At 55.3% G+C, this 22,152-nt stretch overlaps 2 protein-coding genes across 13 annotated transcripts; one reads left to right on the forward strand and one right to left on the reverse strand.

Moving 5' to 3' along the window:
- Positions 1-1,588: 1,588 nt before the first annotated feature.
- On the forward strand, positions 1,589-17,508 carry FHIP2B (FHF complex subunit HOOK interacting protein 2B). Of its 12 annotated transcripts, none has more exons than XR_014060383.1 (19): positions 1,589-1,746; positions 6,760-6,838; positions 9,526-9,698; positions 10,301-10,405; positions 10,717-10,839; positions 11,054-11,281; positions 11,393-11,589; positions 12,130-12,238; positions 12,466-12,542; positions 12,895-13,084; positions 13,672-13,817; positions 13,929-14,057; positions 14,220-14,310; positions 14,632-14,775; positions 15,120-15,260; positions 15,481-15,581; positions 15,818-16,189; positions 16,767-16,886; positions 17,073-17,508. XR_014060383.1 is itself a non-coding variant. In XM_081513397.1 (17 exons), the coding sequence occupies exons 1-17, from the start codon at positions 1,702-1,704 to the stop codon at positions 15,954-15,956; spliced, it is 2,217 nt and encodes a 738-aa protein (XP_081369523.1). In that variant the 5' UTR covers positions 1,589-1,701; the 3' UTR covers positions 15,957-17,508. The 12 variants fall into 12 exon arrangements, 3 of the variants coding, with proteins under 3 accessions (XP_081369523.1, XP_081369536.1, XP_081369535.1); XR_014060430.1 differs by lacking the exon at positions 1,589-1,746 and adding an exon at positions 1,792-1,966; XR_014060381.1 differs by having other exon boundaries at positions 15,818-16,886.
- Positions 17,509-19,280: 1,772 nt separating this feature from the next.
- Positions 19,281-22,077, reverse strand: NUDT18 (nudix hydrolase 18). The gene is made up of 3 exons (XM_081513447.1): positions 21,792-22,077; positions 20,666-20,879; positions 19,281-20,297 (listed from the first exon to the last, which is right to left on the reverse strand). The coding sequence occupies exons 1-3, from the start codon at positions 21,951-21,953 to the stop codon at positions 19,702-19,704; spliced, it is 972 nt and encodes a 323-aa protein (XP_081369573.1). The 5' UTR covers positions 21,954-22,077; the 3' UTR covers positions 19,281-19,701.
- Between the last annotated feature and the right edge of the window lie 75 nt (positions 22,078-22,152).

Genomic DNA, 22,152 nt, shown 5'->3' on the forward strand with positions numbered 1-22,152 from the left:
GGCCCCCGCACGGGAGACCCACCATCTGTATCTTTCCTTGGTGTATCTACAAGGGCAAAATGGTGCCAGTGTGACTTCCTTGGCAGGAACTATGGACCACACTGTAGCCACTTAAAGTAACAAGCAACAATGAAATTAATTTTTATAATATACCTTGGTTAACTCAATTTACCTAACTGATTGCATTTGAACTTGCAATCAACCTAAAACATCATTGTGTGTGTGTATGTGCCAAGTCGCTTCAGTTGTGTTGGAATTTTTGCAACCCTATGAACTAACTGTAGCCCTCCAGGCTCCTCTGTCCATGGGATTCTCCAGGCAAGAATACTGGAGTGCGTTGCCATGCCCTCCTCCAGGGGATCTTTCCCACCCAGGGGTAGAACCTGTGCCTCGTATGTCTCCTATATTGGCAAGCAGGTTCTTTACCACTAGTGCCATCTGGGAAGCCCAAAATATCCTGTGACAATTTATTTTTTAATTTAAAAAAATATTTATTTATTTATTTATGGCTGCACTAAATCTTCTATGCTGAGAGGACTTTTTTCCAGTTGCAGCGAGTGGGGGCAACTCTGTAGTTTCAGTGTGAGGCGGTCTCATTGCAGTGGCTTCCGTGTTGCAGAGCATGGGCTCCAGGGCATGCAGCCTGCAGCAGTTGCAGCAGGTGGGCTCAGTAGTTGTGGCTCCTGGGCTCTAGAGCACAGGCTCAGTAGTTGTGGCACATGGGCTTCGCTGCTCTGTGGCATGTGGGATCTTCCCATACCAGGCATCAAACCCACGTCTCCTGCATTGGCAGGAGGATTCTTTACCCCAAGCCACCAGGGAAGCCCCATTAGTGACTATTTTACATTCTTTCCTTTGACATGTCTTCAGCATGTGTCAGTTAGGAGTAACATTTTTCAGCTCCATAGCCACAAGTGGCAAGTGGCTACTGTGCTGGACGAGGATGGGGGAAGAAGTCACACTGGCCTGGTTCTGCCCTTCTGGACTCACCAGGGGAAGAAACAGAGTGTCTAACTTGGGGAAGGGGGTAGCACACTGAGAAAATCAAGGCCCAGGATTACATAGGTAGAATCCTCAACCAAGCAGGGCTTCCTGGAATGTCCAAAGTTGGGCCCTTTGGCAGGGTGCTTTCTAGCAGCCAGCTCTGGCAGTTCCAAGCCCATTTCCCATCTCCCCCCACCCAGCCCCCCAGCCCCCCAGGAATGGAAAGAGATTCTTCCTGAGCACAAGGCAGTCAGCCGTTCAAAATGTATGTCTGCTGATCCCTGACATCGTTACGATGAGGGTGGGGGGAGTGTTAGGCATAATGGGATCCCATGAGGGAAGTCTAGAGACTTCCAGACCCACGCACCTTCTCATCCCTCATGGGAAAAACGTGCTTGGTCCCACTCGCCCTTCTCTAAGGGTCGTTCGCTCGCTGCCTCCTGGCTTCCCCAGGGGCCCCGGCGGACTTGACCTTGTCTCTCTGCTGCCGCGGCGGCCGGCGGGCACCCCCAGCCTCGGGGTCCCTCCTCGCTGCCCGGCAGGGCCACGTTGGCGGCCGCCCTCCTCTCCGACCCCGCGCTGGGCCGGGCGGGGGCTGCGGGGCGGGGCGACCGGGGCCCCGCCTCCCTCGCTGCGCCTCCGGGTCGCCGCCTGCGCCCGGGAGCTCCGCCGCCACCCCGGAACCGGGAACCGGGAACCGGGAACCGGGCCGCCGTCATGCTGAGCCGGCTCGGGGCGCTGCTGCAGGAGGCCGTGGGGGCGGTGAGGCCGGAGGAGGGCCGGAAGGGCGGGCGCGGGGCCGGGAGACGAGCCGGCGGGCGCGCGGGCGGGCGGAGGGCGCAGGCCGCCTCGGGGAAGGGACCCCTACCCGGGCCGCGCGGAGCCCCCGTCCCAGGCCTCTTCGCTCCCCTGCCCGCCCCCTCCCGGACCCCTCTTCCCGTTTCCAGTGGCTTCTTTCTTGATCGTCCCAGCTTTTCTCCAGGTCTCTCCAGCCCCTAACCCTTCTCCCCGAACTGCTTCCTGTTTATTTTCCCTGCTCCCGGAGTCTCCCAATTCCCAAACTCCTCCGTGCCGTGTGCTCCCCTGTCACCCAATAATTTCTTCCCCAAATTCCCCCCAAGTCCCGTCCCCTAGCCTGTGGGCCTTCCTCCTCCCCCGCGCTCCTCCCTTCCTGGTCACCTGGCCTTAAAAAATAGCTGCCCCTTCCTCTGGTTCCTTGCCCTCGGACTCCTCCAAGACCTCACTCGCGCGGTCGGCCTTCTTACCTTCGACTTGGGAAGTGCAGGCCCCAACTGCCCAAGTCCCCAGGAAGGGTACAGATACAGTCCAAATGTATGTGTGTGGGGGGTGCCCTAGCCCGGGAAACAGTCTTATCCTGGGTACAAGTGCCGTGTCCAGAATGTTATCTCAGTCCCAGGCCACCCCAAGCCCCGTGGACCTTGAGTCCGGAGAGGCCAGCTCTGGTGGCGCCTAGGGTGGCCAGGGGGCCAAGGAGTTTGTGTTTCTGCCATTTTCTGCTGGGTTTGAAGGCTGGTCAGAGGCACCCACGGTTCACTCACCAAGATAAAAGTGCGAGTTTAGAATAGGGTAGGCAGGATGCCTTCCAGTTAAAGTAACCCTGCCGAGAATCTGCCTGTGAAGTTAACAATTCTTTTGTCTCATAGTCTAAACTCTCCTAATTGATCAGTTGAGTGTATCAAATGTTCTCAGGAGAAACAGCCTTGGGTTCTATCCCTTTCCTCCTCAATGCATGCCTGGGTGCTCAAGCTATCAGTCCAGTCATTTCCTACTCTTTGCGACCCCATGGACTGTAGCCCGCCAGGCTCCTCTGTCTATGGGATTTTCCAGGCAAGAATATTGGAGTGGGTTGCCATTTCCTTCTCCAGGGGATCTTCCCGGACCAGGGATCGAACCCACATCTCCTGCATTGGCAGGGGGGTTCTTTACTGATGAGCCACCAGGGAAGCCCCACCTCCTCAACACACAGCCCAGATCAGGGCTTATGAATGAGAACAGTCTCAGCCTTAAGCAAACTTGTGAAGAAAGTGAAAAGTTCCTGCTTTTTCAACTCTTTCACCTGCCCCAGCCCTGCCCTTGCAGGCACCTTGGGCTATCCTGCCTCTGGACGGGGTTCCAGAATGATCTCTCCTCCCCTCCTCTCTGTCCCCAATCAAAATAGCTGTCATCTTAGAACATAATCTGACATTCCTTCATACCTGTCTGGGAAAGCTCCAGACACGAGGTGGGTGGACAGGACAGACAGGACCCTAGCCCCGAGGAGTGAATTTCTAATGCTTCTTCTGTAGAAATTTCATTGTCTGGATGGAGGCGAGTTGGTGGTCAAGGGAGATATTTTTAGGCAGGTATACTTAAGCCCCTCAGTATACAACATATAGTCGATGCCCTAGAAATTTGACTGGTCCCATGTGACCACCAGGGGAGATGGGGGTCCCCTCTCCCTCCTCAACCACAAGCTTGAGCACAGATCTTCCCAGGGGATGGTTCACCAGGTTAAAATCCCCAGCAAGTTGCTTGACTCAACTTGACCCAGTAAGTGTTAAGGAGAAAGAGTGCTCTTTTCTGCCCTCTTCTGACAAAATAGAATAATAATCTTTACAGTTATATGTAAAAGATATATATATATATCTTTAAAAAGAAATCATTTGGTGCAGTTTCTTTTTACTGGAGTTACAGTAGCTAACAATATATTCAGGTAAAGATTATCTGATGGGTTTTTTTAGCTTGAATGGTCTGTTTTGGCTAACTTTTGTTCTGTTTCTCCTTTTTTTTTTTTCTGGGTTCTTTTTTGGTTTAAGACCAGCTTAAGGCTTTAAGAGACTATAAGTGAATTTTAAGGTTAGATGAGACCCCATCACAGGCTTGTGAGATGATCATAGTGTGGTTAGGGGTCAGAAGGTTTTCCCAGAACAAGGACTATGGGAAAGGTTTAAGGAGTTGTGTGTGTGTGTGTGTGTGTGTTTTTAAAGATGTATTTACTTGTTATTTATTTATTTTTATTTTGGGCTGCACTGTGTCTTCGTTGCTGCTTGCAGGCTTTCTCTAGCTTCATCAAGTGGGCCTAGTCTTTGTTGCAGTGCTTGGGCTTCTCATTGCCGTGGCTTCTCTTGTTGTGGAGCACTGGCCCTAGATGCACGTGCTTCAGTAGCTGCAGCACTTGGCTTGGTAGTTGCAGCTCTTGGGCTCTAGGTGCATGGGCTCAGTAGTTGTGACGTTATGGGCTTAGTTGCTCCACGGCATATGGGATCTTCTTGGACCAGGGATCGAACCCGTGTCCCCTACATTGGCATGCAAATTCTTAACCACTAGACCACCAGGGAAGCCCAGGTTTAAGGAGTTTGCTGAGATATTTTAGTTAAGTATCAACGAGTAGTCACTCTGTGCAGAGCCCTTTAGGGACTCTCAGAGATAGAAACACAGAACCCTGGCCTTGAGGGAGCTCACAGTCTCCTAGAGAGATGATTGCTCACCCAACAATAACAGCAGCATGTAGACCGTGATAAGATACAGTCACTCCATATGGTCCGTGTGTTTGGAATGACTGTGGGAGGTGCCACTCCCATAAAGGTCGTGGTCCCCACAGCTAACTCTGAAAGAAGACAAGACTGCCCAGGCCGCCAGGGAAAGGGGCAGTATCTCTGATTCAGTGTTATTTCTTCCTCCTCTTGTCATAATGGCCTGCTAAACCCTCGTTTTGCATTTGTCTCCTACACACCCACCAGATGACTCTTCCTCAGGAACTCAGACGATATCACTGATGTGCACCCAACTGCCTACAAAGAAAAAAAAGGGACTTCTTGGTTTTGCCAAGAAGTTCAATGCCCCACACACTCATCCATCCATCCTTGTGCTGGACACACTTTGCAAAGAGCCTTCTGCAGGAAACATCTCTCCCGTGTCTCTTATTGTTGAAATCAGACCCAGCTCTTCGGGTTTTAGTTCCCGCATGACCTCAGCATAGCCTCTTCATTTCACTTGTTGGAACTGACCCTTCTTCGCCCAAAGGTCACTGTCCACCTCTCCTATGTTCTCACACTACTGCTACTTCTTTTCTTTTATTTGACTGCCCTGGGTCTTAGTTGCCACATGCAGGATCTGTGATTTTCATTGTTGCATGTGGCATCTTCTGTTTGTGACATGGGGCATCTAGTTCTGGACCAGGGATCAAACCCAGGCCCCATGCATTAGGAGCATGGAGTCTTAGCCACTGCACCAGCCACTGTCTCACACTATTTCCTGTAGTTGAGTCATTCAGCACATTTTATATTCTCTTCTCCTCCATGGCATGTTTCTGGAGGACTGGCTCTTAGACATTCTTGTGTGGCTCATAGCATCAGGCATGGTGTTTTGTACATGGTAGGCATCAACAGGTACCTGCGAAGGAGTTATGGAAGGAGGAGACACCCCGACCTGTGGTGCAGTAAAGCGTGAAGTTAGAGAGAGGTGCATCAAGGGACCCAGAAGACAGCTTTGTGGACGTGGTAGCTTTGAGCTGGACCTCACTGGGGACTGCTAGGACCTAGACGGGTGTAGGGGGATGTACAGGGTCTCCTAGGCACAGGAACGGCTGGAGGAAAGACCATAAGGTAGGGATGTGGGTAGGGTCTACTGGAATATGCATTTTTCCCCTGGGAACATTTACTCTGCAAGAAAGGAGAAGAAATGCCCTTTTTGGAGAAGTTTTCAGAGGTAATGGTTGTTACCAGTTCAAGGTTGGTTCCAGCTGGGGCATGGGAATGGAGAGGTTGCTTTAGGAAAAGGAGGAGGTTCGAGGGATGCTCATGGAAGATCAGAATTCCCTGGGGTGATCGAAGGAGCCGGAGGAGGTGTGGACAGGAGCAGAACTGAGAGAAGATAGGGGTGCGCAGCCTGCACTGCGAACAAAAGATGCAACACATATATAAGGCGGGCCTCCCAGGTGGCACATTGGTAAAGAACCTGCCTGCCAATGCGGGAGACCCGGGTTCAATCCTGGGTCGGGAAGATCCCCTGGAGAAGGAAATGGCAACCCACTCCGGTATGCTTGCCTGGGAAATTCCATGGACAGAGGAGCCTGTCGGACTATGGTCCACGGGGTCACCAGAGTTGGACATGACTTAGTAACTAAACCACCACCATAAGTTAGGCACTTTTGGTGGGTGTACTTTTGGTGGATCGCACGTGGGATCCTAGTTCCCTGATCAGGGATCCTACTGGTGCCCCCTGCATTGGAAGCACAGAGTCTTAACCACTGGACCCCCAGGGAAATCCCACTTGCTTCATATTCTAACATTACCCACCTGGCTGAACTGAGTTGTGGTGGCCTTCAACCCAAATTTTCAGACTCTCAGAGTGAAACGGACCTGAATGCTTTGTCTCTGCCACAGTTTCCATTTAGGTTTTGTTGTTTTGGGGGTGCTTTCCTGTTTTCCTCTACGTACCTCTATTGTAGCATAACCACGTTGTACAGAAATGGTCTGTTTCTGTGTCTGTTTTCCCCACCAACAGTCTTAGCTACTCTGGGATGGGGGACAATCATGACATGTTTCAGGACCACAGCATCTCAAGGAGGGAGGGGTTTTCTGGGGAGAGGACACAGGACATTATTGGCAGATATGAAGACAATGTGCAGATGTCCTGGAGCAAGTGTGTTACTAATTCAGTTTGAGAACCCAGGATCCCAAGTGCCTCCTCCAGGGCCCAGTAGCCGTCCAACACTTAGCAGATGGTGGAATGTCCTAGTGGCAGCCACTTAGGTTGTGTCTGCTCTCTCCACAGCGGGAGCCCAGCATTGACCTGCTGGAGGCCTTCGTGGAACACTGGAAGGGCATCACGAACTACTACATTGAAAGCACAGGTGGGGCTTGGTCTCCTTTCATGCAGGGATCTCTGGAGGGTGTGGGGAGTGAGGGGTGGGTGGGGGTCACCCCACAGCTCAGAGATGCAGGTGTTCTGGGTTAGGTGACATCCTCTGCCCACTTCAGAGTGGGGGCTGCCCAACCCTGACCTTCCAGGAAGGTACCTGTGTGAGTAGGAGTAGGGACAAGGAGGCTAGGTCTCACTGGCCTGACTCTGCATCCCAGAGGTTGAACTCCACTTGCCCTTAGCTGGGCAGAGGGTCCAGGCCTTCAGTCCCCAGGTACCTGTGCCTAGGGCTTACTGACTAAAGAAAAGAAGTGGAATAAATTCCTCTTTTCCTTGAGCCAACTTAGAGGGCATTTCCCTTGTAGAGACCTGGCATAAGAGGAGAAAAAACCAAGGCATGTAGCGTGCCTGGTCCTTCTCCCCCAGCTGACACTCTAGCTCTGGTTCATCTGGGCCCATCAGGATCCCTCACTGAGGGGGCAGCGTCTCATTGGCTGCTTGGTAATCAGTATGCTGGGCTTGGTGGAGATGCACTAGTTGCTCGGTAACCTTCCCTGCATTCCTAGCCTTCCACCTCCTGAGTTCAGACTGGGGTTTGACTCCAGTTTTGTTGTTTGTTGTTGTTCAGTCGCTCAGTCCTGTCCTGTCTGACTCAGTCCTGTCTGACTCTTTGTGACCCCATGGACTGTAGCCCGCCAGGCTCCTCTAGAGTTTACTCAAATTCATGTCCGTTGAGTCGGTGATGCTGTCTAACCATCTCATCTACTATTGCACCTGCCATCTGCTTACACCTTTCCTAAAGGCTTTACTTCCAGCCTGAGCCAGCCCCAAAAAGTTAAAAGTGGCCTTAGGACACTCTGAGGGACCCTCTGAGTGTTCTGTTAGACTAAGGTCCTCAATCTTGGCACTGGTGACATATGGACTGGATCGTTCTTTGTTGTAGGGGGTTGGGGGGGTACACTGTATGTTTAGCAGCAACTCTGACCTCTACCCACTAGATGCCAGTAGCTCTCCCTCCGCATTGTGATAAACATAAATGTCTCTCCAAACATTGCCAGATATCCTGGGGAGCAGGGGAAAAATTGCCCCCAGTTAAGAATGATTGCTTTAGGTAGTGCAGTGTTTAAGAGTCCTTGCTTCCATAGCAGGGGGCACGGGTTTAATCACTGGTCAGGGAGATAAGATCCTCATGCTGCACAGCAGCAAAATAAAATCCTGATCTATACCAATAGGTCATTCTATGGGATTAATATAAATCTAAAATATATAATATTTTATATAATCTAAAATAACAAGCAATATTTTTAAAAAAGAATGCTTTAGACTGACGATCTCTTTTTTAAAATTGAGATATAATTGACATATAACATTATGTTAGTTTCAGGGGTACAACATACTGATTCGATACATGGATATGTTGTGAAATGATCATCACAATTGGTCTAGTTAACATCTGTCACCACCTATAGCTACATTTTTTTTTTCCTGTGATGAGAAATTTTAAGATCTCTGTTAGCAACTTTCAAATATACAATATTATTAACTCTAGTCACCATGCTGTACATTACATCCCCAGGACTTATTTTACATCTTGAATTTTGCACCTTTTAGACTGAAGATCTCTTGTCATGGAGTCACAAGCAGAAAACTAGGAAAAGTTCAGAACTGCCTCAGGTCCACCTGGGGCTTCACCTGGCCCAATCCATTAATTACCAGATGGTCCCTGGACCAGAGGTGCAGGGCTAGGTGAGGTGAGCTGCCTTGCTCAAGAGCCTATGCTTTCAAGAAAAGCTAGGGGGTGCTGCAAGGCCAGTCCCAAAGTACCAGAACTTTCTTTATAAAAATCCTCCACCCTCTGAGACTGACTAAGAAAACTCCACTAACCAGCAGGACCTGGGCATCAGGCAGTGAGTTTGAGTCTGAACACATGGTTATAAATGGATTTTTTTTTCAGCTTTAAAAAAAATAAACAGAAAATAGAGTATTGCTTTCCGTGAGTATAAAAGAGACATAAATAGGCCCCTGAAGGTTATCTGTTAGGAAGCTGAAGACAGCTTCTAAATTATATAACAGAGACCCCTGAGCCCATAGCTTCTCACTGAGGCCCAGAGCTGGCCGGCAGCCCACCAACTGTCCTTCCCCAGGGTTCAGAGAAAAAAATGCTGCTTGCTTTTCTCTAATAAAGTGCTGGAACCTGCACACGTGCCCTGTCAGATAGCTATCCTGGGCTTCATCTAGAAGGTCTTTCGTCTTTTTAGCTAGCAAATGCTAAGTCAGTTCAGTCATGTCTGACTCTCTTGCAGCCCCATGGACTGTAGCCAGCCAAGCTCCTCTGTCCATGGGATTTTTCAGGCAAGAATACTGGAGTGGATTGCCATGCCCTCCTCCAGGATATCTTCCCCACCCAGGGATCCAACCCATGTCCCCTAGTCTCCTGCATTGGCAGGCAGGTTCTTTACCACAAGCGCCACCTGGGAAGCCCTTTTTAGGGTTAGCTAGAGAGGCATCAACTGTAAACTTCCCTTTGCTCTGGTCTTTGAAGAAAACTGTTAACCTGGCCTTCTCTAGGTTGTTCTCTGTCTACCCCCCCCACCTCCCCTAGACCCTGTGGGTTGACCTTTTAAGCCACAGTGTCCCTGGACTTCACCCCATTCACCTTGTTTCCTGGATCTCTGTTAGATGAAAACACCCCTGCCAAGAAAACAGATATTCCCTGGCGGCTGAAGCAGATGCTGGATATCCTGGTGTACGAGGAGAAGCAGCAGACAGCGGCTGGCGAGACGGGGCCGTGCCTGGAGTACCTGCTGCAGCACAAGATCCTGGAGACCCTGTGCACACTGGGCAAGGCCGAGGTGGGCCGGACCTCGGGTGCCCCTGGAACCTTTCGCCTGAGCCGGGGCCCCGGGGATCCAGGTCTTTCTCCTAGTGCCCACCCGGGGGTGGGGGGTGGGGGTGGGATTTGGGTGGGGTGGGGTGTGGTGTGAGCTCGGTGGGGACGGGATCACTTGGGATGGCTCAGAACAGCCACCACCTTCCCCAGGCTTCAGGCCCTCGCTGCTTTGCTTTGGTGGCGTGTTCTCGCTGTCGTTGGGTTGAGGACATGCTCCCTTTCGTTCAGTCTGCATTCGTTCATCAGTGATGTACTGAGGACCAACCATGTACCTACCGGCCGTGGCCTAGGCGCTGGGGACTCAACAGTGATTGAAACAGGCGAAAATTCTAGTCAGGCGCATCAAAGGAGCCCACGGATAGTATGTTCAATAACGATAAGGTTAGGGACAAAAATTAAGCGAGAAAGGGGCTGGGCAGCAGCAGGAGGCCAGTTTCCTAGAGTGAGAGGAGGAGGTGCTGGTGGAGAAGGCACCAGCCCTCCCGGGCTGTGAGGGGAGGAGCAGTCCAGGCGGGGGCGTTGCCTCGCCGCCTGACTGACAGGCGGTCTGTCCCCGCCCCGCAGTACCCACCCGGCATGCGGCAGCAGGTGCTCCAGTTCTTCAGCAAGGTTCTGGCCCAAGTGCAACACCCGCTCCTGCATTACCTCAATGTCCACAGACCCGTGCAGGTGAGGAGCCCAGAAGCTAAGCGGTGTCCAGAAGTGAGGCCTGTGCTTTCAGGCAAAGCTGGTGGGGGTGGAGTTGCTCCAAGGCCAGGCCCGAAGCACCAAAACTTCCTTGACAAAACACTCCACTTTCTGAGACTCTGAAAGAGCCCCTCCACCCCACCCCAGCTTCTCCATCAGGCCCTGGGCACCGTGCCACAGGACTTGAGTCTGAACCCATGGTCGTGCACAGATTCTATTCCCTGCTGCCCCATTCTTTCATCTCTTCCCCGCCACCCCATCCCCCTCTTGTCTCTGCCCTGCTCCCCTTCCAGAAACTTCTCCGACTTGGTGGGACAGTTCCTGGATCCCTCACAGAAAAGGAGGAGGTGCAGTTCACCACCGTCCTCTGCTCCAAGATCCAGCAGGACCCAGCCCTCCTCACCTACATCCTAGAAGTGAGCGCCTCTGGGGAGCGGGAGAGGGAGGGCCCAGACCCCGGGGCAAGCCCCCCGGGGCCCTACTGAAGGGGCAGAAGGATGGAGCAGGTACTGAGGAAGCACTTGGCAGGTTCCCCTCCAGCTCCACACTGAGGCCCCCTTTGGACTCCCAAGGGGCTGTCATGGGGAATGGTCTGCACCGCGGCCTGGCCTCACCCATCCTCCCTTGCAGGGTAAAAAGACTATTGGTAGGAAGAAGGCATCCAGAGAAGCCACCGCCCCGCTGAGAGAGGCAGCCACCGTCACGGACAAGGACCCCACCCATAGCAAGACTTCCGACAGTGGTACCTGTGGGGCTTGGGCCTCAAGCGCCCAGCTGCCTGCTGAGACCGAGGAGCCAGATGGAGCCATTGGGGAGAGCAGCCTCATCACCTCCCTGATTGGCTTATGCAAGAGCAAGGTGCTGGCTGCACCCCGAGACACAGGGGGCGGGGACAAGGTGGGAGAGTTGCTGTGAGGGCACTTGTGGGGATCAGCTACAGGTCCCTGAAGTCCTACCCTTATCCCCTAGAGAGGTCGGGTGGCCCTGAAGGCCCGGGAGAACCTGCTGCTCCTGGTAAGCGTGGCATCCCAGGCAGCCGCCACCTACCTGGTACAGAGCAGCCCTTGTTGTCCTGCCATCGTCGAGCACCTCTGCCAGCTGTACCAGTCCCTGCCCAGCTCCCTGGACCCTGCAGACATTGCTGCTTTAGAGGGCATAAGCTGGAGGTAGGCACTTAGCCGGGGAAGGCAGGTCTACATTTTTAGCGGCTGGAAGCCCTACCTGGCATCTTCCTAGTAGCCTCTCTTGTTTTCCAAGGGGGATGGGGACCCCTGCTGGCCAACCCTCCTCCTGAGGTTACCCAGGCCAGGGGCCTTCTCGCCCTCCCAGAAAGCATCACTCTGGCTTCTGCCCTCAGGGAAAGTGAAAGTGTTAAGTCGCTTCAGTTGTGTCCGACTCTTTGCAACCCCATGGACTATACAGCCTGCCAGGCTTTTCTGTCCATGGGATTCTCCAGGCAAGAATACTGGAGTGGGTTGCCATTTCCTTCTCCAGGAGGTCATTCCCACCCAGGGATTGAACCTAGGTCTTCTGCACTGCAGGCAGATTCTTTACCTGCTGGTCTGACCCACCAGTCTGCCCTCAGACCCGCAGAGCCCCCAGTAGAATGGCCCTCCAGCAATGAAGGTTCCAAGGCAAAGGGTGAAAGAGCCCACTTCCTGGCTGTATCTGAAGCAGCCTCACACACCTCCCTCACTCTCGCGCAGGTTACCCAGCGCTCCGTCTGATGAGGCTTCCTTCCCTGGCAAGGAGGCCTTGGCTGCCTTTTTGGGCTGGTTTGACTACTGTGACCACCTCATCACAGAGGCACATGCGGTGAGCAGAGTGGGTGCTCTTCCCCACCCCACCTCCAGCTTCATGCTGCTCTGTTCTGTCTCTACCTGGAGGACCCAGAGGGTCTCTTGGGAGCTGGGCGGGGCCCAGGATCCACAGGCCCCCTCTACTTGTTATGTTAGGCTCTGTGCAAGGACACAGCTATTTCTCAGTGGAAAATTGTCGGTGGTCGGTAAAATGCGTTTTAAGACGTGCTCTTTGGCACCCAGGTGGTTTCGGATGCCTTGGCAAAGGCTGTGGCTGAGAAGCTATTTGTGGAAATTCTGCAGCCCCAGCTCCTACACGTGTAAGTTCTATCTAGTTCCCTCCAGGTGTGGCTATTCTCCAAGCGAAACACCCACCCCACCAAGCCCCTTCCTGTGCTTGAGGCCAGGGACCTCCTTGGCCAGAGTCATGGAGGCAGTAGGCTCCACTGGTCAACGTCCCCCTGACACACTTGTGGCCCAGAGCCATGTGGGCTAACCAAGGCCTCCCACCCTCGGACTCCAGGACCTCAGGTGGAACAGGGAACGAGCAGAGAAATACCAGCAGAAGATGCAAGAGAACCAGGAAGGGGTTCTGCGCCTCCACACCCTGTCCCTCCCCGCTCCTCCTCTGCTGTCCCCTGCCTGGCGTGGCTCAGTGGGCTCTCCCCATAGGTCCGAACAGAGTGTCCTGACCTCCACTGCCCTGCTCACAGTCATGCTGCGCCAGCTCCGCTCCCCAGCACTGCTGCGGGAGGCTGTGGCCTTCCTTCTGGGCGTGGACCAGCAGCCTGCAGCCCCCGAGGAGAGCCCCCGCACTCTGCGTGCCCACCTCATCAGGCACTGTGACCACCTCTCTGATGAGGTGAGGCGGGCGGCCCTCCTCTCTATCACCTGCACCCCACCTTGCCCACAGGATTTCCAGAAGCTTCTTCCCATTTTCATTAGCTTTCAAGGCGGTTCTACCTTTGAGGCATTGAAACCCAACTCCCTCTCCCCTCCAAGCAAAGAAAAAGACAGTGACCCAGGGACTAGTAGCCAAACTTTTGTCCCGCAGTAATTTTCGGTGATTACATACTTACGATGACACTTTTTATTTTTACAAAGTGCTTTTTTTTATATTCACTTGGCTTGTTGGAGGCTGACAGCCGCTCTGTGAGGTAGGCGAGGGTGGTATTCCATTTTTCAGACATGGAAACTTACGGTGCAAAGGAGCCAACTGGCTTGCCTGATACCACACCTCAAATTAGTTAATGGAACCGAGACCAGCCAGACTTCTGGTTCTCGGGCCAGCACCCATTTGCTCCCCTTGAAACCTGCCACCTGAGCCCCCAGCCAGAGGTGGCAACCCTCCATCCTAGGGGACCTCTTCTCACCTGGGTGAGCAATTTCCATGCACCCTTGGAGGCCCGCATGGGGAAGGGGTGTTGTGCTGATTCCTTCTTGCCCCAGATCAGCATCGCCACACTGCGGCTGTTTGAGGAGCTACTGCAGAAGCCCCATGAGCAGATTGTCCGGAGCCTGATCCTGTGCCACCTGGAGGGCCGTCCTTACGTGGCCCGTGGCTCGCCTGAGCCCGAGAGCTATGAGGACACCCTGTAAGTGAAACCTGGTGCCTTGGGGGAGGCCTTGGGCCACTTGGAACCCCCTCCCCTGGCCCCCTGCTGGTTCCTGTGTTCACTGGTGCTGCACTTTTCTGCCCGGCACAGAGATCTAGAGGAAGATCCCTACTTCACCGACAGCTTCCTCGACTCTGGCTTTCAGCCCTCCGCAAAGCCTCCCCCGGCCCCTGCCACCAACCCCGATGGCAAGACAGCGGTGACTGAGATTGTCAGCAGGTAGGGGCCCATCAGGAAGTCCAAGCCACCTGAGCTTTGTTCTGTTTTTGGCCAGAGCCCTGATGGGGCACAGGCTGGGACGGAGTGCTCGCGGGGGCTGGAGACGGAGCAGGGCAGCCCAGGCTGGGCCCTCCTCCCCACATCTAGGGTCCTGTCTCTCAGTTTCCTCTGCCTCGTTCCTGAGGAAGCCAAGACGTCAGCCTTCCTGGAGGAGACGGGATACGACACATACGTCCACGATGCTTATGGACTGGTGAGTGTCGAGGCCTCTGCCAGTGCTCGGTCCTTGCCACTCAGAGTGTGGGGTTAATGCACTCTGCCCCTGTGATCTCCAGCCCAGTGCTCCCAGCTCTGGCCAAGCACCCAAGCCCCGTCTGCCTGTGTGGCTCTCTCAGTCTGCTGGCACCCCTGACCGCTGGCGTGTGTTAGTCGCTCAGTTGTGTCTGACTCTTTGTGACCCCATGGACTGTAGCCTGCCAGGTTCCTCTGTCCATGGGATTCTCCAGACAAAAATACTGGAATGTGTTGCCATTTCCTCCTCGGCCCATGTCCTTAACTCTCCTGCCTCTTTTAGTTCCAGGAGTGCAGCTCCCGAGTGACATCCTGGGGCTGGCCACTGGCTCCCCCACCCCTGGACCCCCATGAACCCGAACGGCCTTTCTTTGAGGGACCCTTCCTCCAAATGCTGTTTGACCGCATGTCCCGGATTTTAGAACAGGTAGACAGCAGGGCTGGGCCCTAGCCATGGGGTAAGGTCTCTGGAGTCCTTTGGGAAAGCAGGGCCCAGCCCTGGGGGTCCAGTCATCTTCCCTTTTCTGGCTCCACGACCCCCCTCAATCCCCACCTCTCTCCAGCCGGGAAGCCCCGTCTCGCCTCTGCTTTACACGCCCTAACATGTCCTGGCCCTCAGCCCCAGGGAACCCATGACACACACATCACGTGCGTCTCCAACCCCCGCACACGTTCACACTGGCCAGGCACAATGCTGGGGTGGAGTGGGGCAGGGGGTAGAAATGCTCAGCACCCCTGCCAACCCTTGCTTGTCCACTGCGCTCCCCGCAGCCATACAGCCTGAACCTGCAGGTGACCTCAGTCCTGTCCCGGCTCGCCCTCTTCCCCCACCCCCTTATCCACGAGTACCTCCTGGATCCCTACACCAACCTGGCCCCTGGCTGCCGAAGCCTGTTCTCTGTGCTCGTCAGGGTAAGGGCGCCCGGGCCGGGCCAGAGGAAGCATGCCAGTGCTGGGGGCAGGAAGGGAGGGCAGTGGGATGGGGGCAGGCTGGGAGCTGCAGGAGTGGGCACCCTTGCCAGCGCCAAGGGAGAACATGGGTACCACCCACCCTCCCATGGTATGACCAAGCCAGGGACCCCACAGCAGGGTCTCTGGTCTCCTTGTCAGTCCCCTCTTGTTCCCACTCCAGGTGATCGGGGACTTGATGCAGAGAATTCAGAGGGTGCCCCAGTTCCCAGGCAAATTGCTCCTGGTGCGCAGGCAGCTGATGGGCCAAGTCCCTGGGGAGCAGTAAGTACCCGAGGGAGGCGAGTGCCCAAGGAAGAGCCCTGGGGTGGCATGGCGAGGGCTTCTGGGCTGGGGAGGCACGAGGCCGGGGGCAGAGGAGGGCCCATTGCTGAGGCCTGTGGTCCCTCATAGACCCTCAGAGGTGGCTGTCCCTGGGTAGTCCCTCACTGACACTGGGATGTCCCACTGGGCACACTCCTCACACTTCCCAGCTGTGACCCCTGTGCTGTCTCCCTCAGGCTGGACCACCAGACCTTCCTCCAGGGCGTGGTCGTCCTGGAGGAATTCTGCAAGGAGCTGGCTGCCATTGCTTTCGTCAAGTTTCCCCCACACGGTCCTCACCTGCACCTCTCCAAACCCCCGGAAGGGCATGTCTGAGTCAGGAGGGGAGACTCCCATCCACGCCTGTGCCCAAGAGCTGCCCCCTGCCTGGCAGTGGTGCTGCCACTGTCCTGGAGCAGGGGACCCGGGGGCTGGCCTTGGCTCCATCTCCTTTATATCCCAGGAACTTCTACCTGTGTGGAGGTCTGGCCTTCCGCTCCTGGGTTGACTCAAGACCACCTTGGCCTGTTGGCTGCACCAGACTGGATTTCAAGGAGTGGGTCTCTGAGGTACAAGGAGCCAAGGAGGTGGCTTCCTGGGCAGCATGGTGTCCTTGGGGCCCTCTCTGGGGAGTTGGGTGATGACCAGGTGAGCCCCCAGACCCAGAGCCTCGTTTGCTCTGTGCCTGTCACCGGTGTCCACGGGTCTTCTATGGCCAGAGCCAAGACCTGAGACTCAATTATAGGGACACAATGGGGAGTAAGCCAGTGGCTCTGAGGCTGGTCAGGCCCCTAGGCCAGAGAGATGGGGGCACGGCCCTGTCTCTGTCCCACTAGGTACCACAGATGCTGCTGACACTTGATGTTTTTTCTCCTGCCTTCTCGATATAACCCTTGGGGAAGGAGCCGTGAATGGCAGAGGAAGCCCCTCTTCTAGCTCGCCCTCGTAGAGACTGTTGCAAAATTCCCAACAGTCTTGTGGCAAATGCCCAAAGCATGTTCCGCACCCAGGCGGGGGCAGCTGCTAATGAGAAGCTTGATGCAACTGCAGCCAGGGCAGGAGAGGGCCTGGGGAGCTGGGGGGCTGGATGCCAGGCTCCGGCTCCAGCTGGTTTCTCGCTGGCGCCTTCTGAACCCGTCTCGGCAGGTCCACAGCACCTGGGCAGAGGGGCTCAGAGACCTGGGGAGGCCAAGCCTCACCCTGAGCATTCGGCTGGGGTTCTCCACAGAATACTGTTCCCAGCAGAGCCAGAAGGTCCGGGTCCAGGTGAGGCCAGGGTGCCCACCAGACTGCAGCCTGCCCCCGTGCCCCTCCCCACCCCCCTGCCCTGACCCCAAGGCCTGGCAGGGTGGGGCTGGGGCACAGGCAGTCCTTTGCGGTGCCGTTCTCCCAGCGTGCCCTCTGTGGCTGGGGCTGCCACCCCACCCGGCCCAAATCTGTCTCGACCTGCAGGAACACACAGGCGGCGCCAGGCATTACCTCACAGCAAACTGCAGTTGCTGGCTTGACTCCTGGGCAAGGAGGAGCAGGCCAGAGCCCCTTTCGCTTCCTTTTCCTGCCCATGCCGCTTCTAGAAGCCGGCCATGGGTTGTCAGATGGTGACATGAAAGCAGAGGAAACTCAGTGACCTCTACCTCTCCTGCATTCCTCCAATCTGGGGAGGATTTAACTGCTGTTCCTGAGGACACCGTGCAAGTCCCTGCATGTGTGTGTGTGCCCACGCATGGGTGTTAGCATGGGACAAGGGGGTGAACTGGGTCTGGACTCTTTGATTAAGAAAGAACGTTCGAGCATCCAGGAGTTAGACCCTCCCCTCCTCGATGCACTTGGGCATTGCACGGCGTCTTCCCCAGACAGCATGGCAATAAATGGTGTGGTTGCGTGGTCACAGCTGCCCCATTCTTCTCTGCCCTCCCCGTGTTCTTCTGCCCAGGGCTCCACTGCTCATTCAGGCACATCTTCCTAAGGAAGACAAATTCAATTCCTCTCCCAGCACAGGAGCAGAGGGAGGGCAGTGTGTGTGTGGTGGGGGCGGGTGGTAAACAGGGACAGGCTCTGGCAGCACAAATGTGATGTTCCCTCAGTGCCTGCCAAGAACCGGGAAACCAGCCTCTCTTGGGCAGGGAGGTCAATTTCTGCTCGGCCTGTCTACAGCTGAGAGCCGGCAGCTCCAGAGATACTCTAGGGAATGGGCCACCTGGGGCATCCGTGCACAAGTCTCCTTTGCAGGGTTTGTGTTGTGAAAGGTATGACTGCTTTAGTGGTGAACAGTGGGCCTGATTTTTATTTTTTGCAGCACTGTGCAGTGTGTGGGATCTAGTTCCCTGACCAGGGATGAAACCATGCCCACTGCACTGGGAGTGTGGACCGCCAGGGAACTCCTGGGCCTCATATTTAAAAGAATCTAGTCCCTGAGTGTGTGGAGATCCTCTGGGGAGGAGGGTCACCAAGAGTCCTCCAGGGAAGGCAAGAGGGAGGGCTGATCAGTGGCTTTCACCCCCTGGCATGTTCCAGTCACTTGGGTTGCTTTTAAAAATACCGATGCCCCGGTCCCACCCTCCACCAGTTAATCAGACCTCTGAGGGCGCACCCACAGTTCTTTTAAGGCTCTCCAGGTGATTCTAGTGGGCACCCGGGGTCGAAAGTGCACGAGTTAGGTGCTCAGTCGTGTCCAACTTTTTCTGACCCCATGGACTGTAGCCCGCCAGGCTCCTCTGTCCATGGGATTCTCCAGGGAAGAATACTGGAGTGGGTTGCCATTCCCTTCTCCAAGAGATCTTCCCGACCCAAGGATCAAATCCAGGTTTCCTGCATTGCAGGTGGATTCTTTACTGTCTGAGCCACCAGAGAAGGGTTGAAAACTACTATTAATAACAGGCTAAATAATGGAAGTAAAGGTCACTGTCCAGTGTGCTTACAGACTGGTGGGTCCCTCAGGTACTAAGAGAAGGGATCCAGAACAAAAGGATTTGATTCCTTCATTTGGAAGATAGTCTTTAGAGGGAACAAGATTCCTAGCACAGCTCCAGAGGTCAGAAAAACAAGATGGCAGCCCAGAGAGGCAGGGCAGGGGGCCTCTGAGGTTGTCCTGGTCCTTGGGCATCAGAGTGGAGTTACTTCAGAAGGGAGACCCAGCCAAGTATTTTCCCTGCTCAGAACCAAAACTGTACATCAGTGATGCGTGTATAGCAGTCAGTACATATTTCTTCATTTCCTTTGGTTTTCCCTTAAATTTCAGTAAAGTTCTTTTTTAAAAAAATAATTCCTACCATGATTCAGCTGAGCTAAGGGGAATGAAGAGACGGTTTTGGTCTGGCTTTGGGCTGGAGTTGTACCAGGGCAAAGGCAGGAATGAGCCTGGGGGCGGAGCAATGCTGATCCCTCAGAGAAGCTCAAGGAGAAAAGAGACGGGCAGCTCTCACAGCTCCTCGCCCACCTGAAGCTTCTGGGCGTCTCGCTGCTCAGACCTTGGAGGGGATGTGCCCATATCCCACCTGGTAGGCCTGAGCCAAGCTGTGGTGGACAAAGGAAGCCTGCCAGCCAGTCACCTGCTGTCTGGGAAGGCCTGCGTGGTTTCCATGGGATGAGTGGAGGAGCTTCTCTTGATAGCAGCTCCCTCTTCCAGCTCAAGTCCAACCCACAGAAACATTTAGGTGGGAATGCAGTCAGTAACACATATTTACTCAGCCAGGGACCCACTCCCTTGGAATGACCTCCCCTACACCCGTTCCATGTTCTAAGTGCCTAGCATCTGGCAAGGGCACAGAAAATGAGGAGGAGATGCCACCTCAGGTCCCGAAGGTCCTAACGTCCCCTTAGGGAGTCCTGCCCTCATCGTAACTTCAGGGCAACTGGGTCCCCAAGCTCTGGACTCCTTGTTCAGTTGAAGGCATTGTCCCTTTGGGTGCTGTGCAGGGACCTGCTCCGTGGTGACAAGAGAGGTCAGTCCCCCTGGGAACCAGGAGAACTGCCCAGGTCCCCATGCAAGAGGATCTCTGACTGCCGCACCCCTGCCCCGCTCCGAAGCAAAAACTTCCTCTGAAGCACGAACACCCAACTCCAGCCCACTGACGGCTGCCTCCTATCTGTTGATTGGGACGACAGAAAAGTCCCGAAGCCGCTGTAAAAGCTGGTTTTGCAGGTCTTCCTCCACCACCTTCCACCAAAAGAAGTTCTCACCCCGAACCTTGGGGGGCTCGTTTTGGAGGCCCGGATTCCGAAAAGCCACTGTGACCAGCACATTCATGCAGATGCCATCCGTTAGGTCTTTGCCCAGGTGTTGCAGTCCAAGCAACCCCTTGGTCTCTACTGCCAAGTGGTGCAGGGTCAGACACTCCTGTAGCAGCCGCAGGACAGCCATCTTGATGCCGCCCCTCTGCTCCATGGGAGCGAAGCCACAGGCAGTGACGGGCAAGTGAGGCGTCCCCACTCTGCCCGCCAACACCCACACTGTCTGGACGCTGGTGAAGGTGGCCACGAGCCGTTGGCAGACCAGACTGCAGGGAAGCTCTTGGGGAAGGAGGAGAGGGTGCCTGGCTTGTTGGCGATACTGAGCAGCGAGGTCGACCAGATGAAGAATGTCCTGGGCCCGCAGTGGGGTAGGCAGTGAGGTTCGTGGGTACCAGCCAGCCTGTAGGGACTCTGCATCTGCTTCCTTGGGAGTCTTGAGAATTCCACCTGGGGGAGATGCAGGGGATGTGCTCAGCTGTGTCCATCTCTGCAACCCCACAGACTGTAGCCCACCAGGCTCCTCTGTCCATGGGATTTCCCAAACAAGAATACTGGAGTGGGTTGCCATTTCCTTCTCCAGGGGACAGGGAGGGAGAAAAGGTCTATGTTGAATGAAGTGCTGGGCCTGGTAGAATAAAGGGCCACCCAGGGTTCCAGCTGTGACCCAGTGGGGAGGCCCGGGGTCAGGTGTTCAGTCTGGAATCTGGAGATGCCAGGGTTATACTAGCCAGATCAGGGGCTCATCTCTCCTGAGGACAAGCCAGGGGACCCGTGTCTACTGCCCTCAGCCCACACTGCCACCTGTTGGGCCATACCTGTGGGGCGGGTGAGGAACGCGAAGCGGATCCAGGAGGGGCCCCGCTCCTCCACAGACAGCAAGGTCAGAGGCTCACACTGTAGCCCGGCCTCCTCCTTCACCTCCCGCTGCAGCGCCTCCACAATGGTCTCCCCAGGCTCCATCCGCCCCGCAGGAAGGTACCACGACCCACGGCATTCCTTCTTGGCCTCCTGGACCAGTAGCACCTCATCCTGAGGGGGAGAGAGAGGGTCCTCGCCCACCACAGCTGGGATGGGAGCTCCAGGGGGGCAGCAGAGCCAGCAGCCTTCACTTGCTCTGGGTCCAGCTCCAATCTCAGATACAGTCACTCAATACCCACATCCCGGGGGCCACCCTGAAATTGCTGAGCCCTCTAGGGGACTGGCCCTGGGTCTGGGGACTGCAGCGTCTCTGCAGTTCATCTTTCTCTGCATTCAGGTTTCCATTTCAGAAAGGGGTTAAGACTCCTGGGAGCTGCTTCAGGGGCTGGAGATTAGGCCTCCAGGGAGGGTTGCCATGCGTCCGGCATTGATTCGTGTCTGCACAAGTCACAACATATCTCTCACCTCCCTTCATGGTTTATAAACTCATTGTGGCCTGTCTAGGCTTTGAAACACACCCCAAACCCTCACCCCAAACAACTCCTACCTATGGCTCTGACCCCTTCTAGCTGTTGTTACCGCACCATGTACAGGGATCGACACCAAACAGAGCATCAAACAGGGGGTCAGAGGCCTGGGTGTAAGCAAAGTTGTGCACTTACTGCTCATGGGGCCCAGGGGAGACCTCTGAAGCACTGGACAAGTTTTTAAGCCCACTCCGTGGCAGGCACCGCGCTAGCTTCTGGGGAGAATGGAAGAGGAATAAGACAGCCTCCCCTCAAGGAACTGAGGCCTCGTGGGATTAAACAGGCTCGTGAACCTCAGTTTCCTCCCTTGTACACTGGGAGGATCGCAGGGCTGCGCTGCGCAAGGGTCAGATGTAAGTGTGAAAGTGCTTTGCAAAACTGGGAAGAGCCACACACCAGAAGGCTGTGGCTGTTGCCGGTACGTCCTCTGTTCCCTACCGGGGCTGGCTGCGAGCCCCAGAGACCTGGGCGGCGGGCCCGACGGGCGGACGCTCACCTGCTCGTTGAGGAACACGGCCAGCACCACGTAGCAGACATTCTTCCGCAGCCGCACCGGCGCCGGCGGCTCCCCAGCCGGCCCCGAATCATAGTGCTGCACAAGCAGCCCCCGGCCTTCCAGCACGGCCGTCAGCGCCCCTCTCAGGCCTTCCGAAGCCATAAGGTCCCCCGAGAGCCGGCGGGCCGGGAACCGCAGATTGGCCGAGCCAGGTGGGAAGTACGTGGGTGACGCTAGGGCCCAATGGCCTCGCCCCCTCCCCCTGAGGACTCGGGTCGGGTGCACTGGCGAACACGGAAGCGCCCGGCGTGTTCTGGGCGTTGACAGGCTGCGCGTCACCGCGGCCGGCTCGGATTGGCTG

The sequence above is a fragment of the Giraffa tippelskirchi genome, chromosome 1 (assembly GCF_054371585.1).
Source record: "Giraffa tippelskirchi isolate mGirTip1 chromosome 1, T2T-mGirTip1v1.2.pri, whole genome shotgun sequence".
NCBI lineage: Eukaryota > Metazoa > Chordata > Mammalia > Artiodactyla > Giraffidae > Giraffa > Giraffa tippelskirchi.

Coding starts and splice junctions, on each gene's coding strand:
- NUDT18 (XM_081513447.1), bottom strand. CDS start 21,953: ATGGCTTCGGAAGGCCTGAGAGGGGCGCTGACGGCCGTGCTGGAAGGC. Junction 20,880..21,791: donor CCGTGTTCCTCAACGAGCAG/GTGAGCGTCCGC, acceptor TCTCCCCCTCAG/GATGAGGTGCTACTGGTCCA. Junction 20,298..20,665: donor GTTCCTCACCCGCCCCACAG/GTATGGCCCAAC, acceptor CATCTCCCCCAG/GTGGAATTCTCAAGACTCCC.
- FHIP2B (XM_081513397.1), top strand. CDS start 1,702: ATGCTGAGCCGGCTCGGGGCGCTGCTGCAGGAGGCCGTGGGGGCG. Junction 11,590..12,129: donor TTAGAGGGCATAAGCTGGAG/GTAGGCACTTAG, acceptor ACTCTCGCGCAG/GTTACCCAGCGCTCCGTCTG. Junction 14,776..15,119: donor TGTCCCGGATTTTAGAACAG/GTAGACAGCAGG, acceptor CGCTCCCCGCAG/CCATACAGCCTGAACCTGCA.